Here is a 19,570-nt window from a genome sequence, read left to right as displayed (position 1 = left end):
TACTAGTGCTGTTTAAGAAGGGGGTTATTCTTGGATGTGAAATGACCACAGGATAAGTATGCTTGACATAAATAAATATATATAATCATATATATACATATATATATATATATATATAATTTATTCTCTGTGTGATTTTGAAGCTTGCTTTTTTTCTGTTGACATTTAAGCCTATGGATTTTCTCATGTCAATCATGTAAATTTTGGGGATTTTTTTTTTCTCTATAACTGATGACCTTACCAAATTCAAGATAGTGCTTAGCCAGGTATGGTGGCACACACCTGTAGTTCCAGCACCTGGGAGGCTGAGGCAGGAGGATCATGATGAGATCAAGGCCAAACAAACAGTAAACAAAAACCCCCATGACAATGAAAGATAGTGTTTCTCATTGGCAGTGTTGGGGAAAGGGGTTAGGAGGGTAGAGGAGCCACCATGGTGGGGGGCAGTTAGCACGTTGGGATGTTTTCTGTCTTCGGCTTGGTGCTGGGTACACATGGACAGCTTTAATGTGATGTGTTAAACACAACTAATACGTGTTAAATACAAGTAATCACCTGATGCTTCACTGTGTAGCTGTGTCGTACGTTACTCAGATCTGGCCCTACTCCCCATTCGTGATGTTTGTAATTTTCACTGTTGGACTCTTAAGTAAGCAGTTAGTGTTAAGCATCTTCAGGATCGAGTCTGTCTAGGAGAGATTTGTACAACTGAGTTACTGGGTCCAAGTACAGGACTGCAGCGAATGCACTTCACCAGGCTGCCTCTCAAAGCTCTGTCATTCAGACTCCTGCTGGCCTTGTGTCTCTGCCTTCTAATCTCTCCAACACTGATTGCAGTTATTTTTTTAAATATCAGTTATTTTACTAGGCAAATATTGTTTCTAATAATTTTAATTTATGTCTCTAATTGCCGAAGAGGTCGAACATTGTGTCATAGTGCACTAGAGAGTGCAGTTTTGGTTTTCTTCAGCGTGTGCCTGCACGTAGGAGCTCCTGGGGAGGGGGCTCTTGTATGTGTGGGAGGGGCCACAGATGAACAAAAGCGGTGCTGTTCCCTCCTTGAGAACCAGCCATGCATCTAGACATCTTGTCTTCCTGCAGTGCCGCCAAACTCCTGGACAAGACCCCGTTCTCAGTCCGTAACCCGAACCCTCTGCTCCCTTCGCCTGCCAGTCTCCAGCTGGCCCAGCTGCAGGCCCAGCTCACCCTCCACCGGCTGAAGTTGGCACAGACCGCTGTCACCAACAACACTGCAGCTGTCACAGTCCTGAACCAAGTCCTCTCCAAAGTGGCCATGTCTCAGCCTCTCTTCAACCAGCTGAGACACCCAGCTGTGCTCAGCGCCCCCCACGGCCCTGCTGCAGTGCCCCAGCATGCTGCAACCATCGCCGGCACGCGGTTCCCCTCGAATGCAATGGCCTTCTCACCTCCCAGCCAAACACGAGGCCCAGGACCCCCTGTGAGCCTCCCCAGCCAACCTCCCAGTGCCATAGTGGTGCATCCTTTCAGTGGGGTGATGCCCCAGACCCCTGCCCAGCCAGCAGTCATCCTGGGCATTGGCAAGGCTGCGCCTGCTCCGGCTACTGCGGGATTCTACGAGTATAGCAAAGCCAACCCCAGCCAGGCATATGGCTCCGAAACAGATGGTCAACCTGGCTTCCTGCCAGTCTCGGCCTCCGCCTCGGGCAGCGTGACCTATGAAGGGCACTACAGCCATGTGGGGCAAGATGGCCAGGCTGCCTTTTCCAAAGACTTCTATGGACCCACTGCCCAGGGGTCCTCTGTGGCAGGGGGATTTCCAGCTGAGCAGGCAGGGGGCATGAAAAGCGAGATGGGGCCTCTGCTGCAGGGCGCAAACAGCCAGTGGGAGAGCCCTGCCGGGTTCTCTGGGCAAGGCAAGGCTGATCTTGCAGCAGCTCCCAACCTGTGGCCTCCACCCCCCGGCCAGCCCTATGAACTGTACGACCCTGAAGAGCCCACCTCAGACAGGACCCCCCCTTCCTTCGGGGCGCGGCTCAACAACAGCAAGCAGGGTTTTGGCAGTGCACGGCGGGCCAAGGAGGACCAGGCCATGCTGTCTCTGCGGCCCTTGCAGGCTCAAGAGCTGAACGATTTCCACGGTGTGGCGCCCCTCCACTTGCCGCACGTCTGTAGCATGTGTGACAAGAAGGTGTTTGACTTGAAGGTGAGTCGCCCGGGACGGATCGGGAGCCTCGCCTAAAACCTTGGGGCTCATGGTGGAGAAACTGAACTTTGCCCTCGGTCCCCTTGATTAAAATCACTGATATTAGAACCCAGAGACATTTTGGAAATGTGTCATGGCCTTGCTTTAAGGCAAGTAGGAGATTCCTCCCCCATCTATAGGTGAGGAAGTTGAGCCTGAGGGGCAGGGCTGGAGCAACCCCATGTGCGCTGCACAGAAGGGCTCAGGACCCGGGCTCCCACCTCTGGGTGAAGGCCTTTCCCTCTGTGATCGCTGCTGTTCCTTGAGTACAAGTGTTGTACAGAGTTTGAAAGGAAGAAAAGTGGTGGTGGTGGGGATTTGGGATCAGAGGCAAGAGAGCAATTTGCGGGTGAGACCAGACAAATTATTACAGAGGCCCTTGGCTGCTATGTCTGCAGTGTGCAGAGACTCACAGCACTTTCCCAGGGGCAGTAAAGTACTTCAGACAGCTGCAAACAAAAGTCCATTATAGTATAGTTTTCCCCAAAACGTGTACTCATGGTACAATAAGATATTCCAAAGCAATGATTGTAATAGCTGTCGTTTGAAGCACTTCCTGTGCCAGCAGGGATTCTGGGAGGCGGCTGCCCTACTGCTCTTGTCCTCCCTTCACAGACAAGGAAACTGAGGCTGAGAGTAGTGAAATCACTCGCCTGGAGTCTCCTACCCAGGCAGTGCAGAGTGGAGATTCAAATGTGGGGTGTAGCTTGCCTGGCATCTGAGAGGCCCCGGGTTTGATCCCCAACACTGGGGAAAAAGCAGAAACGAAAAGACACAAATGTGGACCTGAGCCCGCACACCTTTGGCACCGGCTGTCTTGCTCCCTATCTCCTGTCCAGGCTCAGAGCTTAGTGAAGTCCCTGCCCAGTGGAAGACACGATACAGCTTGGCGTTCGCTCCCACCTGGTTGCATCCCCTAACCTCAGGGGGTCGTACCCTTACCTCTGGTCCAGGGAGAAGACTGGCTGGCTCGGGAAGGCGGCCCAGGACTTTGTATGTCCCAAGCCTTTTCTGAGCCTTTATAATTCACACAAATCTGCCTGTCAGCACCCCCCGCAACTGGACACCGAAACGTATGGGGTCTCTGTGCAGGACAGGACAGGCAAGGGCCAGGTCCCAGGGTCCACTGAGAGGAAGGGGAGTCTGCCTGAGTTTTGGGCTGCTGTCCAATATGGCTGCAGGGAGCGAGGCTGAGAGAACAATGCAGTGAAGGCCGGATGGGCAGCCGGGAACAGGGCAGGAGGAGGGAGAGGGCCAGGTGTCCACAGGGCTGGTCCAGCCTTGAGGCTCCATGCTCCCTGTGTCCTCCGCCTCCCGGTGGTGGATTCATTTCTGCTTTGGTCATTTTTTCCTTCCTTTGCACTAGGACTGGGAGCTGCATGTGAAAGGGAAGCTGCACGCGCAGAAGTGCTTGGTCTTCTCTGAAAAGTAAGTGCCGCCCAGGAGAGCAGGCCCGTGCATGCACCCAACAAGCATTCACCGAGGACCCGCGGTGCATCGTGCTCTGAGCGGGATGTGGGGGAGCCATGGAGCACAAACGGGCAAAGTTCCCGGCTCTGGGAGCTTACACACAGCAAGGGAGAGACGGGTCACGCAGGAGACAAAAGGATAGTAACACTCCTGGTGGTAAATGTGAGGCAGAGTGATGCTGGGCAGGGGTGGGGAAGTGTGTGTGTGTGTGTGTGTGTGTGTGTGTGTGTGTGTGGTGTGTTCACGCATGTGCACGGGGCTGGTCTTTGCCTTTAAATAGGGCAGCGGGGAGAGACCTCACTGAGGGTGCCTGAGGAGGGGGTGAAGGGAGCCCATGGCTGTCTGGGAAGCATCCGGGCAGATGGGACAGCAGGTTCGAAGGCCCTGTGATCAGTGTGGACTTGGGATGCCAGGCAATCTCCAGTGTGACCAGGGCAGAAAGACAGGGAAAGGAGCTGGGGAAGCACAGGCCCAGGTCCAGAGCTCTTGGTGGTTGGAAGTCTTCTGGGTTTGCTTTGAGTGTGGCTGGAGCTGCTGCAGGGCTGAGCAGAGGAGTACTAAGCTTAGGATCCCAGCTCCAGTGCTGCACAGAGCTGCTGGGGTGGGGGCACGGGCAGAACCCACAGGCCAGTGAGGAAGTGGAGAAGAGATTGTCTGGCCCAGAGGTGGAGAACAGACACCTGGGGCTCAATGTTTTGAGTCATGTTCCTTCAAAATGTGTGCCTCCCCTACTATTCACAGTAGTCCACAGGAGGCAACCAACACGCCCATAGGCAGAGCAAGGGATAAACATAGCATGGAATATTACTCGGCCTTGAAAAGGAAGGGAATTCTGACATATACTATAACATGCTTGAATCCTAAGGATGTTGTGTTAAATGAAATAAGCCAATCACGAAAGGACAAGTACTGTACATTTACCATTTGTATGAGGTATTTAGAGAGGACAGAGAGAAACAGAAAATATAGAAAGTGATTACCAGGCTGTGGGAGGCTGACTGCAGAGTTGTGTTTAACAGGGACAGAGTTTCAGTTTTGCAGAGTTGTGGAGAGGGAGCTGCTCACAGCGACACAACAGCATGAATGTGCTTAATGCCACTCAACTGTACAATTAAAACTGGATAAGGTGGCCAGGGATTTAGCTCAGTGACACCGCGCCTGTCTCACAAGTGCAAGGTCCTAAGTTCGATCCCCAATACAAAAGCAAAACAAAACAAAACAACCAATTAACAACAAAACAGACAGAAACGGATAAGATGGTGAATGTATGTGATGTACGTTTTGCCACAATTTAACAAGCAGTTTTCACAAAGACCCCTTTGTTTGGCTCCCTCTTTTTTTTTCATTGTGCTAAAATCCGCACAAGCATTTTAATCATCTCTAACCGTCTTCAAGCTCACAGTTCAGTGGGATGTAGCACAGTCCTGAGGCTGTACAAATGTGTCTGAGCACCTTCCTCTTGCTCACCCCGCTCAGTAGTCCCTGGCCTCGCACCCTCCCACTCTCCCGGCCCCTGGGAGCCCTCTGCTCTGTCTCCCAGGATTCGCCTCTTCTGAACATTTCATGTGAAAGGAATCATGTATCATGCGGCCTTCCGTGGCTGGCTTTTACACCTCAGTGTAGTATTTCGACGGCTCCTTCCCATCATGGCACACACAGCCCTCATACTCTGCACTTTCTTGTCCATTCATTGTCTGATGGGCGTTCGGGTTGTTTCTGCCTTGGCCATTGAGTGGCGCTGCTGTGAACAGTCACTTGCAAGTTTTTGTCTGTGCACCTGTCTTCTCCTGTCCGGGTCTAGGCCCAGGACGGGGATTTCTGAGCTGCGTGGTGAATTCTCACTGAACTTAGTATCTGGCCCCCCTTCTCACCCTCTGCAGTGCCGGCATCCGGTGTGTGCTCGCTTCAGCAGATGGAACTCTGTGCGCCTCCCCCAGCAATGCAGCTGTGTATAACCCGGCTGGGAACGAAGGTAAGGTCAGGGCTTACAGCAGAAATCAGCCCTGCAGGCTCATTGTGTCCTGCCTTGAAGACCGGATCTGCCTTCCTATGCATGCGTGGGGCAGACAGCACAAGGCCCCACCCCGAGCCAGGCCTCCCCTGTGCTGTCCTGCACGCGTGAGCCATGTGGCTTTGCTGATCACTTTCCCAGAGGTGGTGTCTCACCACTTGCTACTGAATGTGTTAGAGGAAATTCTCTCTTTTGTCATGCATGGCCTCATCATGACTTTTAAAGGTCACAGTCATCATTGGGTCCTCACCTGGCTTGTGTCATTTGTGATCCAGATTATGCCTCAAATCTCGGGACGTCTTTTGTGGCCAATCCAGCAAGGTCCTTTGTCCATTCGAATCCTACACTTCCGTCGGCTGCCTCAGGGACAAGTGTGAGTAGGCGCATTTTCTCCACTGTCTGTGTCATCCCCACAGCACCTGTGTCACCTGCTGTGTCTTGGCTGGGGTGGAGCTGTGCAGATAGATGTGGCTTTATGGCCATCAGAAAAGTGACCCTCGATAGAGGTCGTGAGTGCTGTGTTCGGTCCACAATAGCCCTGAAACGTGTGGCTGAAAAGCTGACATCAAGTCTGACATCAGAGGCACTCACTGCCTTCCTAACATTCAACACTGGTGTAGACAAAAAAGCTTGAGCCTTTGTGTTTTAAGTTGGATTTTTGATGTTTTCTGGAATAGCCCCTTCTGTGAGAGCGTCATCCTGATCCAGGGAGCAAGTGTGTTTGACAGTAAGGGCCCCACACTAGTGCCCGCTGCCCCTTGGGAAGCAGTTGGCTGGCACGAATTCTTTTTGTTTTCTGTCTTTAGTTTTGTTCTTCCCTGTAAATGATATGCACTTAGTCCCCCAAAGCCCTAAAGTTTTATTTCCTTTTCCCACCGGTAGTGGCAACGCCTGTTGTCTCTTTAGTTTTGCATGTTTTCCCACTTACCGGCCACAGTGGGCACAGGAGGGCTGGTGGAGGGAGGTAACAGGGCAAAGCCTGCTCCAGAAGGGAGCACTCTGGACTCTGAGCAGCGCCTAGGGGTGTCTCAGCCTGGACCTGTTTTTGATTTGCGCTCTTTGCAGCTGCAGCCTCTGTCTGTCCCCTCAGTATGTAGCGTGCTTTGCTTTTCAAAGTGGGGCTCCCAAGCTGCCCTCCACATGTCCAGAGCACTCCTGGAAACCACGGAGAAGCGAGCGGTGAAGTGCAGCTTCCAGGCCCTGGGAAGGAGGGAGTGGAGAGACACGGCGGTGTCAGCTCTGAGCTCTGTCCCGGGCCTCATCCTCACTCTGCACAGACCATAGAGCCAGGCACCTGGGTTCCAGTCCTAGTTGAGAGCTCCGGGCTGTGTGGCCTCAGGCAGGCCCTTCCACTACTCTGAGGCTCTGTTCCTTAAACAGGGATAATTCCCCAGCTAGTGACTTTAGGGGTGAAATAAGTAAGTGTCCACCTGGTTTGTGTCATTTATCAGCTTGATCCTGCCTCAAGCCTTGTAAAATCAGATGTGGGCTTTGGCAGTTCTGATCGCAGGGCCATCGTGCAGGCTGGGTTTGGGGCTCAGTAAGGACCGTAGATCCAATGCAGCTTTGTGAACTGTTCCATGCGTAAGAAGTGACAGCAGCTATTCCAGAGCAAGGTGTCCTTCCGAGCCCTTTCAGCTCTGAAGGGCATGGGGACAGCGCCATGGCCAAGGCCGACTCTAAGGCGAGCTGTGCAACTCCAGCTCAGTCTCAATTTCCCCTGTACCTGTCTGTCTGGAGGCACCTGGAGTCATGTCTGCTCCCCTTCGACGTTTCCAGGTCCTCATAACAGCACTTAGAATTCAGCATATGCCAGGCACGCATGAGCAACTTGATGATCTGTGCTAACGATGACTTGTGATAATTGATGTTAATATGCAAAAGCTCTGAGTACAGCTTCATCCTTTTTGCCTAGATGTGGGAAATTTATATAAAAAACTTCTTATAAAACTTTTTGCTTGCTGCGTGGAGAGCTAGCAGAAGGGCCCCGACATTGCAGGAAGATCCTAACAGCAGTAGCTAACATTTCTATGGTGCTTAGTAAGTTCTCAGCATTTTGTATCAGGTTAGTACATTTAAACCCTCCAGGCAAACTCATGATGTGGACACTGTGTGACCCTTATTGTCCATGGGAAACTGAGGCACACAGAAGCTTATTACCTTGCCTAGGGTCACGGGGCTGGTGAATGGGGCAGGTTTGCCCCAGGCAGCCTCAGTTTCCCTGCCGAGCCCCTGCCCCTCTGAGGATCTCAGGGTCCTCTTCTTCTCAGTAAACCCTCCCCCTCTGCCCTCTCACTCTCCCACAAGCTGCCACGGAGGTCCTGAGACTACCCAGGGTGGCAGGGACTTCCCTGACCTTGGCCAGCCATGGAGCGCACTGAAGAAGGGTCCAGGCAGCCAGGCTGTCCGTGTTCTTCTGCCTGGTGTCCGCCAGCCTGAACGCGGGTTCATGCTGTTGATTACACGGGCCTTCTCTGGGGTGTCTGGGGGACAAGGACAAAGCCTGCCCAGCCAGATCCTGCATTACAAGTGGCCTGATGTTCATTTACTCACAACCACGTGTCAGATGCTGGTGCCCTGTTGGCCATTTCTGGCTAATGGAACTGAAGACAGGTATAGTACACTGCTCTTTTGAAAAGCACAGACATCCACAGGTGAAGACAGGCTGAGAGATGAAGAGCTGATCACAGCTCCTATGCTGCTGCACAGCCCTTTTCGAGGCCTCCTGAAGGAGCAGGAGAGCCGCTCAAAGTCTATTGACTTTCTTCTCTGCCTGCAAAGGCCGATCTCCCGAGGTAGTGGATCCCTCAAAGGGTCACTGCCTGCTAATGAGACATTGCTGGCTCCAACAAGAGCCAATGAACTTTGAATAATATTTTTCTTGCCTACAAACTCTATGCTTATTGTGAAAAGTTGAACAGAAAAGAAATTCTTAATGAAGAGAGTGAACCTCCCCTTCCGAGATCACTCGAGGATTCGGACTCCTTTTCTTCCACAAATGTCTTCTAGTCTTTTGCCAAAGCCTTCTCTGCCTGATTCCATTCAAAGTACATCTTTTCAGAAACGTCTTGTGGAGTAAAACCAGGTGCACTGTGACCTGCTATTGTTGTGCAGCAAAGAGTCGCACACTGCTCCTGAGGGCCCTGCGTTTAAGCAGAAAAACAAAGTGACCTGGGGCTCAGGGAGTGAGACGCGAAGCACATCCCTACTCCCACAAAATCTGAGATGACTTCAGAAGCCATCTGCCACCACCAGGGAGCCTCCTCTGGTGACAGCTGGGCTGAATGTAGACTCTCCTGCTCCCTGCTGGAGCCCTGCTTTTCCTCTGAGTTTGTTTTTGACTGAGATGGGCCATGACTGCAGCGCCACTATTGTGTGCTGTGTTTGCTGGCAGCAGGGGATTTGTTTCTGTCCCCAGCCTGTCCCACCTCACCCCAAAGTCCCCAGGGTGGGTGTCTGTCCCCTTTCACTCAAGCTGCTGCCATTTGACTCAGCCGAGGGTCCCTCTTCTTGGCCACCTTAGTTGTCATAAACAAAGCAGTCAGGTTTCTGGAAGGGTCACGGGGCCTTCTCGGGCTGAAAATAGTCTTTTTGTGGCTGTCCAAGATGTGCTTTGCCTGTGACTGTTACCATGAAGTGGTCTTTTGGCTTTCAGTGCCACCCTGGGGCTCGTTCCCTGCTGGTGTCCCGGGTAGAGATCTCTGGACTGAAAAACTGCATCTCTCTTAAGACTGCTTTCTCACCAGCGCCTGGCATGCCAGGGACTTGTGTAAATAAGGGAACTGAGGCTCAGGAAGACACAAATGTCAGTGGAAGGTCAGGGTTTTGAGCTCAGATGCTGGCTGTTTCTAGAACATCTGTCTGTCTGGCCAGGTCCGAGGCCAGGGCCCAGCGCACCGTGGCCCCAACTGAAGGTGAGGCATGGTACATGGGGTGTTCTGTGTACCCGCCCCTCCGCACACCACCCCTGCAGCTCTGTCACTGCTCTGGTCCTGTCGGCGGGGGTCACCTTGTACATTTGCACAGAGGGAGACAGGGACGCTGAATGGATTTTATTTTCTGAGTTTTTTTCCCTCTATAAAGCTTTATTTATTTTTCTTATAAAAGTAATACAAACATGATGTCAAAAACATCTAACATTTAAAAATAGAAAATCCCACTATATTAAAGAAAAAACACTGGGGTCCCGAGTTCGATCCCCGGTTCCAAAAACAAAATGGAACAAAACAAAACACTGAAGGTAAACATCTTTTGCTCTATCTCCAGCTAGTACATGTGTACATGTTTAATGCATTAAGTACAATTTTGTAAAAATCAGATGCCATATCATATATTACATAGCTTATTTTTTACTTAAGTTTTTAATACACGTTTTAATTGATCTGTAGATACCATCCCACATCAGAACATAAAGCCCTGTTTTACTTTGTAACATCATTTATTGTGTGTTTACTATGATTAATGAAGTCTGATTGATTCATTTTTTATTGAGACCTGAGTTTTAATTGCAAATCTGCCACAATTTAACTGACCAGAGAGTAAGTAGTTCTTCATCTTCTCCCAGGCTTCAGTGCCTTTTTATACTGTGATGGGTGTGGGCCTGAAGACCTTGAGTTTTATGACAACATTTTATGACAGAACTTTACAGGACAAATTGCGAAGCACGTGACGCCCAAGATCTACAAGCAAGTCTGGAAACAGTCACAGTGGATTCACTTTAAGTCAAAGCTCAATCAAATATTTGAAAAGGAGAACAGAAACATCTGTGTCTACCCTCCAAGTTAATCCACTCTCCGTGGCTGTGAAATCCCATCTGTATATTATGTTGGGAATCATCACCGTAAGGAGTAAACATCTGCCCTGGTCTGTCCTTGAGTGTGTAGCACACAGCTAGAGCCTCAGAGTCTGTGCTGGATGGAATTAGGTCACCCAGAGGGATCAGACTGGAGAATGGACATCGTTTCCTGGAAATCAGATCTGTACTCTGTACCTGTAGGAAGCCTGTTGAGAGACTTCTCTCCCTGCAGGCCAGCTAGCCTGAGCCACAATCCTGACCGTGACTCTTGAGTTATTTGAACTGGGTTTCTTCTCCGAACTCATGACAAAGCCTGTCCATACCTGCAACCGAGGGCGCTGAAAGGTCTCAAAATCTTTACATACAAGTCTGTTTGCTCCCTTTACAAAGCTGTAAAAGACTTGTGGGTAAGCTGAGAGGCATGGGACCCAGCTGTGTGAACTATGAGAAGCAGCACCTGGCTTAAACTGGGAGCTCTAACAAGAGAAAACATACAGCCTGTGCCTCTGCTCGCATGTGGGGGCATTCAGGTGAGTGACAGGGCGCAGCCTCTGCAGCTAGGAAAGGATCATGGTCCCTTAGGTTGGTAATTAGGGCTCTGGTTGAAGCCCTGACACCTTAGCCCCGAGAGTCTGACCTTGGGGAGGAAGGTTTCAAGTGCACCTATCCAATTGGTGTCTCCTGGGAGGTTGGCAGGCAGAGCAGGGAGCACGGGACCGTCCAAGACCCTGAGCTCTTGCCATGCTGTTCAAGTCCTTCTACTCTCCTGCACCAGGACAGTATTTATCAAACAGTATATTTCAGACCTACAGAAAAGTTACCAGCAGGTCTAAGGAATTCCTGTATAACTTTTGCCCAGATTCACACTACTTTCTATTTTGTCCCACTTACTCTTTCTTTCATTGTGTCTCCTGACTGCCTGTCTAGTCAGCTATGCTTTTTTTTTTGTCCTCAATAATCATTTGAGAGTAGGTTGAACATGTTAGACCTCTTTACCTCTATTTCAGCATGAATTTCCTAAGAACAAAAACTTTCTCTTACATAATCACAGCAATTTTTTTCCCAATCCAGGACCATCATGGTACATGCTTTACTTTTTGTAGGAAAAGGAGATGAACATTTGTTTAGAAGAGCCTGTTAGATGCCAGGCAGTGCACCAGGGAGCTTCCAGTGTGGCATTTCATCTTCTCAACCGGCCTGTGGGATTGATTTTTATTCTCCCAGTTTCACCAACCCAGACTTGGAAAAATTCAGTACTTGGCCCACAGTTAGTTACAGGGCAGCAGAAACACAGACTTGAGTTTGTCTCATTTGCCCACTGTCCTGACCTTGGTGCCTGGAGTCCATGAAGCATAAACGTGCGTGGGTCTGTCCTAAGAGAAGCCCTGGCCGTGTTCTCTCTAGTCCACCCCGTGCTTCTATCCCCTCAGCTCTTGTCTGGCACCATGGCATCAGTCTTTCAGGGGCAGCGGAGCTGGTGAACGAGGTGCTCACGGCTTGGAGCTGATCTTAGGCACTGTAAAGATGAGATCGCTGAATAGTGAGCACGCACGTGGACAGATGCACGGCTCCATAGCTGACCACATAGAAGTGGAGACTGATGGTCCGCTCCCTGGACAGGGGTGGGGAAGGCATGGCTTCCTGTTTACGCCGAGCATAGTTTGGGCAAGTTATCATTACCCTGTGTCTCTGGTTTAGCTTGGCGAGGCTTCTAGGAGGAATGGAATTTTAGAGCTTTAGAGCCACATAAATATGCATGTAGAAAAGACTTTAGATGTATACACTGCCTCCCACATTCCACACGTGGAGAAACTAAGACCCACCCAGGGAAACTAGTTGAGCTGGATGTGGTGGCACACACACCTATCATCTCAGCACTCGGGTTGTGACGGAGGGATTCCTGCAAGTTCAGTGAGAGCCTGTCTCAAACAAAACAAAACAAAACATTAAAAAAAAAAAAAAAAGGAAGGGAGGGAGAGAAAAGAAAAGGAAACCAGTTACCCAATTTTACTAACCAAAGATATACACACTAGTCAGAACTTCTGATCAGCCTAAGATCTCAGTAGCGTTAAAAAGACAAATTTTAGTTGAGTTCAATTTAATAGGGTTTAACTGAGCCCAGAACGATTCATCAGCTGGGCAGCCCCCTGAAGCAGGACAGGTTCAGAGAGGGCTGGATTGGGCAGAGCTTGACGTTTGCCTCATATAGACCTGGCCTGATCAAAGTTCAGCTGCTGTGCTTGGCAGGGACTCAGCTATGTATCACAAAAGCATACTTCTAAGGCCTTCACTTAGGTGTTACATGGGGACTCAAGGGACGGGGCATCCTCAGGCCAGGTTTAGTTTAATTAGACACCAGGTTGCCATAACTATAGAGTGAAGAAAACCAAGGGTGATACCACCTCAGCTTTTTGAAAGTCAAAGATACTGTTTGCCTCCCTCTCTCCCTTGTCACCTCTTATCTTTGGTTTTGCTTTCTGCACTTTCAGTTAGCCAAGGTCAACCAAGGTCTGAAAATCTTACATGGAAAATTCCAGAAATAAATAATTCACAAGTTCAAATAACTTTTGCTGTAATATGTTGTTATAATTGTTCTATTTTATGATTAGTAATCATTAATCTCTTACTGTGCTTAATTGATAAATTAGGTATATATGAGTAGGAGAAAAGTTAGAACATACAGAGTTTGGTACCATCTGTGGTTTCAGGTATCTGCTGAGGGTCTTGGAACATACTCGCGGCAAATAAAGGAGCTGACTGGATTAGTAACTTCAGAGATCCTTCGAGGCTCTTTGGAGAACCCAGGCTGGGAATTACTATGCAGCATAATGAGGCTTTCTCAAGATCCCTCAGAGCTGTCAGTGCCAGGGAACCAATGTTACTTTAGATGTGGCATCGAGGGACCTCCCCCTTTCCCCACCTCTCTGTCTTCTTCCTCATTTAGTTCTCCCATATGCCACAAGACAAATAATAGCCTTGTTTGTACTGTTTAAGACTAGACTGATAACAACCTGCTGTTCTCTTCCTTCTATAAGTCAAACACGGTTTTGAACCTAAATTGAGTTTAACAACAAAAGGATATTTTAGATCAGTGGCACACAGAAATTCAGACCAAATTTTCTTCAGTCAGATATTGGCAAAAGAATTTTAACACATTAAAAAAAATGTTCTCTTTCTAACTGGATAGGGTTTACAACCTGCCCTGCAGCCAGGCATCTGGAAGCAAACCATTGACACAGCGATTCTCAAGATTTGTGGTTCTCAAGGTTTTCGTTTCATGGTTCATTGAGGAAGCCGTAAACTGAAGCCTGCTGCTCACAGCCCCTGGGAGTGCTGGGCCTTTAACCTGAGGGAACCAACGTCTTGGCACACCTAAAACCCATGTGCAGTTCTCCAGTTGAGAAGGTCCAGATTAATACCATTAACGAGAAAAATACAAACAAAAATCTCATGATTATATCTTAGTAAGTAGCAAGGGAATCAATACAGGTGAATTCTTGTTTCTGACTAGAATCTTATAGGGTGGTACTCAGGGAATGTATCCAGTGTGATCAAAATATAGAGCGAGTGTTTACATTTTAAAGTTGATTACAGTCAGTAAAGGTCAGACTTCCATTAATCCCCCTCAGAATACTTTCCCTCACTTCAAATACACTTATCATTCTATCCAGTTTCAGAAGCAGTTCTGGAAGTCCTGTTTTGTGTCTCTATGAAGCATGATAAAAAAAAACAAAAACAAAAACAAAACACAAAAAAACAGGGAAGGCTATGGCTGAGTGCCATCCAGCGGAAAGACAGACTCGTGAAAACATCCCAGTGCGTCCTCATCCACCTTATTCACTGGGTCTGGCACCACGGTTTTTCTAGCTTTTCCCCAAAGTCAAAATGACCACAAAAGGTAATATTTTGAGTCAGTTCAGAACACAAAGGCAGCCACGATAGTAAAACTAAACACAGTCATGAAAGAAGAGTTCCAGAACTGCTTCAGAAATGGGCAGGAGTGGGACAAGTGTGTTCAAAGTGAGGGGAAGTGTTTTTGAGAGGGATTAATGGCAATGTGCCTTTTGCTGTAACAAGCTTAAAAAAAAGTAAACATTCACCAGATTTTTCAGTTATACTTCATATCTTTAAAACTTGTGTATAAACCTTGACTGAGACCCATCCCTTCCAGTGCCTCTGCTGCCAGTGTCTGTAGCCTGAATCCCCCGGCTGCACGGTGGCTGGAGGCTGTGGAGGTGCTTGCTCTCTGGAAGGCTTATTCTCGTTTATTCTGCTGTGCTCAGATAAAGGTCTCTTGAGTCATCCTTTCAGACTAGTGGTGAGAACTGAGAGAGGCGCTGGTCCTTGTGCCTGGTCAGGAGGCAGCTGGACAGATTGGCCCGACTGTCCTGTGTGTCTATTCTGTTGTCCAAGCATGTTTTACCCCGACAACCGCAGCAGAAACATGCCCAGCCGCAGCCCTCCTGGTGATAAACTCAGAGAACCAGCCACGGTGCCCTGCTGAAAGCCCAGCTGGCTCTGCATCTTTGTGTCCACAGCTCACCCCAATGGGACACAAAGTTCCTGCCTCTCAAGAGCCCTCCTCCACTGTCCCCACAGAAGGGCTTAATCTTTGTAACAAGGGCTCAGCATCAGTTTGTATTTAGTGGATATGATGGGGTGCTCTGGGAGCTGCACGAGCCACTTACAAATCTGTTTGCCTTTGGGAAAGTGCTGGACATCCGGACACTCTCAAAGGAGGGGCTCTAAAGGGGCCCTCAGGTGTCTCCAATTCAAGACCAACCCATAAAGGAAATTCTTATTGACTGTAAGTGTCCTCAGCCCAGTGAGACAAATGAGGGCTTTTCATAGTAGATTTATCTAAGTAGGGGAGGGGAGGGACAAGCCCTCAGAATTTCCCCTTCTATTACTTTAGCTGACTTAGACCCACATCAAATGTAATTAGACATGAATGTTCACTTTATCATAGAAAATGGCGACTTGCTGTTAGGGTATGTTTTGGGTTTGGAAAATTGCATCCTTCTCTTTCACTTTGGGTTGGCTTATACTTACTAATTCTTGAACCTCCAGGAGAGTCCAGGCTAATTGAGGCTCGACCAGACCTGCCGCAGGCTCCTTCCCTCCTGGGCCAGTGGTTGGGCCCAGGACTTGGCTTCCAAGCTGAGTTTCTTAAGATGGCATTGGGATGGGGGTGGTGGCAGGGTCCTCTTTTATTCATTGAATATATTGGGCTGGGGAGCAGGTCTTTATTTGAAGAAAAGATTCCAAGGCTAACAAAAGTTCTGAAAACCTCCACCTTAGACCATAAACTGTTGCTGTGAATGTCTATGCATGTGTGTTAGTTCTCACACCACCTCCCTGTGCTCTTTTTGGTTTACTGGAATTTTTTAAACTTGTGTGTCAAACACTAAAAAATATATACAAAACAAGTTCAGCACATCTGCTATGAGTCCCCTCCTGCTCTGTTCCTCTGAAGATAGCGAGTTGACAGGTATATGCCACGCCTTTCTCTGTCCGCTTTGTAGCCTTTGAACATTCTTCACTGCAAATAATTTCAAACATAGAAACCATGGAGAGGGATACAATCAAACCTATGTACCCCCCACTCACCTGCTCTCATCTCCTGCAGTTATCAAGATTTTTACAATAGTAAAAATAATAGGTAATAATAAGACCTACCTGGAAAACAACTTCTAGCATAATTTTAGAAAAGTCTCTAAAATCACGCGAGGTGAGGTGGTGCACCTCTGTAATCCCAGCACTCTGGAGCCTGAGGCAGGAGGATTGCTGTGAGTTCGTGGCCAGCCTGGGTTTCATAGTGAGACCCTGTCTCCAATAAACAAATAAACAAATAAATCACACTAGAACTTTTTTCCAGGGAAATGTGGTCTTGCTTTATTGCATCTCATATAGTTTTGTTTTACAAAAAATGGTTTCATAGTATGCATTCTACTTGGCAACGTGTTTTTTTTTTTTTACTTAATTAGCTGTCTTAAAAATCATTCCATATCTGCCCACTTTCCTTTTAATGGAATGTAGCTTTTTCCCCATTGTACGCGTGAACTGTTGTTTACAACGTTCCCTGTTTTTTGATATATAAGCTGTTTCCACAATTTTTGCTTTCCTACAAAGTGCTACAGTAAATGTCCTTGTTCACGAGTCTATGTATTGGTGTTTTTATTTCTGTAAGATAGATTTTCACTTGCCTATGATGTAGGATGAGAAGACATATTCTCAGAAGGCATTAGATGCTGCCCCCTGCACACATGCATGTGCCCATTTGCTCTTGTGCTTTCCAGCTCTGAATGCTGCTGCTCATTTGAAGTGTGAGTCCTTTTCGTAAAGAGATGGCATAAACCTGACATCTCTGTTTGTCTGTGAGTGGGTTCCTCTTCTGCACTGATCCTGAAGATGACCGCATTGCGATCTTGACTTGGGAACGCCTGGGGCGCGGGGAGCAGGAAGTGTCTGGTAACATGGGCTGCTCTCCATCCCTCAGTTTGCACAGCGGAAAGGCACTGGCCGAGTGGTGCACATCTGCAATCTCCCGGAAGGAAGCTGCACGGAGAATGATGTCATTAACCTGGGGCTGCCCTTTGGGAAGGTCACGAATTACATCCTCATGAAGTCCACTAATCAGGTAGGTCGGGCACCTTCACTGCAGCGGGGGCAGGATAGACCACACCTTGGTGAAAGGGAAATTTCAGCAATCTTTTTTTTCAGAAGTGGTTCTTAGCATGAAGAGATAGTGCCCAGCTGGATCTATTGGCATTGCACACGGTTTCTTGTTGAGGCTGTTGTTTTGTTTCCCTTTTTGCCTCTGCCCTTCTTGTGCCAAGGGAAACCTCTGCGAATTGCCTGGAGGAGAGGGGTGGTGCATTGGATGAGATGCTCATTAATGCAGACAAGCTCCTTGGCCCAGTAGAAGTCCCTGGGCTCCAGTCACTGCTGGGTAGCCACGCCCCTGAGCTAAGGCTGTGGTCTCATATTCGGAGCTAGCTGTACCTGGTGGCCTGGGTCTGGGACCAGCTGAGAACTGACTAAGAACTGAGACTTGGTCAGGTCTTTGGGGTCTGTGCTCCGGGCCTTGGGTCTCAGAGGAGGAAATCAGGTGGGGGCCCAGTCAGTGTCAGAAACTATGAATCCCTAACCTGTGGGAGTGGTGTAGACACTTATGTGTCAGAGGAGGAAATCAGGTGGCCCCCCAGTCAGTGTCAGAAACTATGAATCCCTAACCTGTGGGACTGGCTGAGCCCCAATTATGTGTGTCTTCTCTTCTAAAGCCTAAGGGGAAATATGTACAGCAAATGACCGGAAATCAGAATATTTGGGTTTTTAAAAAATTTTAATAAATATATTTTTAATTGAGTTTATTGGTACATTTAAGGTATACAGTACAATTACGTTCATAGTTGGGATCTTGTGGCTTTACATGACAGGTCTTGGTTCTCATTTTTTCCCCTGGTCCCTGCCCTCCCTTCACCCCCTCCTCCACTCAAAATATTTTTGTTTTGTGAATCCAAACAACAGGCAGAGATGTTCTTTTCTTAACTAAAACTAAGCGATGAAAAAGCCCTGGCAGATTGCTAGTGGTCTCCCTCCCTCAGTGTGAGTGTAGAATAGGCCCTGGTCTCGTGTTCCTGCCTCTCAGGGTTGTATTTTGGGTAGACATACGAAGTTCAGCTTGCAACATTACTGCAGTGAGATTGCCTACATTAGTATTATCTGCATTTGAGGAGTGAGAGCTAGAGATGCTCAGGACTCATCCTAAGCAAGAGGCAGCCAGGCATAGAGGGACACACCTGCATCCCAGCACTTGGGGTGGTGGAGCAGGAGGATCTCGAGATGGAACTCAGCCCAGGCAACTTGGTAACTTCGCAAGTTCTGTCTCAAAATTGAAAATGCATTTTTGAAAGAGCTGGAGATGTATCTCGATGTGAAGGCCCTGGTTCACATCCAAGTATTACCCCCCAAAGAAGCTCTTTTCTAGAAAGTTGGTGGCAGAATTTGAAATAAAACCCTAAAGGATCTTTAGTCACAAACACCCTGCCATACATAGGTGGTAACAATATAGAAAAAAGCTGTGCATCTGAAATTGACCAATAAAGGGCAGTGAAAGAGGATGAATAAAATTGATTTGCCCAGCCGGGCATTGTGGTGCATGCCTGTAATCCCAGCAACTCTGGAGGCTGAGGCAGGAGGATTGCTATGAGTTCAAGACCAGCATGGGCTACATAGTGAGTTCCAGGTCAGTCTCAATTACATAGTGAGACCCTGTCTCAAAAAACAAACAAACAAAAATTGATCTGCCCATTCTGTTCAAGAAAATAGGGGAACTGAAGCTCACAGTAAGAACTCCCTTGTCACGGATCACTTTTTCTTCTCCACACTGAGACCAGAATCCATGCACATCAACACAGCACAAAGCAAACAAATCCAAGGAACAGTAACAGTGACAAACACACCTTAGCAACCTGGTAAGATCCATCAAGGCAGTCTACTTACCAACTGTAGAGACATACTAAATGGGAAGGCCTGCTTCTCTAAAAGATTTTTGGTAACCAGAACAGGTCAAGAGGAAAAATTTTGTGGAAGAATTGTCGAGGCCTGTCCTTTGACTCACAATACTGCCCAGGTGTCCTTCAAGCCTAGGAGCTCCTGAGCCCCTGAGTTGGGGAATATATTTCTCTCTTTACAAGACAGGGGAGAGTAGAATTCAAGTAAGTATGGCTTATGCCTCTGTCTCCTGCTGTCACTACTACCAGACAGCGGGACGGCCACATGTGGTACAGCCCTCACTGGGTAGTGAGATGATGGCCCGCCCACAGCAGACAGGCTTCCATAGCGTGATGCGGCCCAGGACGGACATCCGTAATTGAGAATGGTGTTTGGTAACCATGGAGATCAGGAGAGGCCCATTTTATAATGAGCTGTTTGGGTGAAGTTAATAAAAAGGCCTCTTTGAACAGATGAGACCAAAGAGCACTCTTTCTTGTACTGATTTCTTTTATTGAGGTATTAAAATAGATACTCTCAAGTACATACAGTATAGGAGTCTGAAGTCTATAGC

General features: G+C 48.3%; 1 protein-coding gene across 1 annotated transcript in view; it reads left to right on the top strand.

The window, feature by feature from the left end:
* Positions 1 to 19,570, top strand: part of Rbm20 (RNA binding motif protein 20) — a 64,898-nt gene that overhangs the window by 15,000 nt on the left and 30,328 nt on the right. The window contains exons 2-6 of the mRNA XM_033761437.1: positions 1,102 to 2,185; positions 3,591 to 3,652; positions 5,575 to 5,666; positions 5,981 to 6,078; positions 17,000 to 17,140. Of these exons, the coding sequence (XP_033617328.1) occupies positions 1,102 to 2,185; positions 3,591 to 3,652; positions 5,575 to 5,666; positions 5,981 to 6,078; positions 17,000 to 17,140 (1,477 nt within the window). The remainder of the gene's footprint in view (positions 1 to 1,101; positions 2,186 to 3,590; positions 3,653 to 5,574; positions 5,667 to 5,980; positions 6,079 to 16,999; positions 17,141 to 19,570) is intronic.

This window comes from Fukomys damarensis, unplaced genomic scaffold, assembly GCF_012274545.1.
Source record: "Fukomys damarensis isolate Sample0158 unplaced genomic scaffold, DMR_v1.0_HiC HiC_scaffold_8, whole genome shotgun sequence".
NCBI classification, from domain to species: Eukaryota; Metazoa; Chordata; class Mammalia; order Rodentia; family Bathyergidae; genus Fukomys; species Fukomys damarensis.
This window is presented reverse-complemented; position numbering and strand designations above follow the sequence as displayed.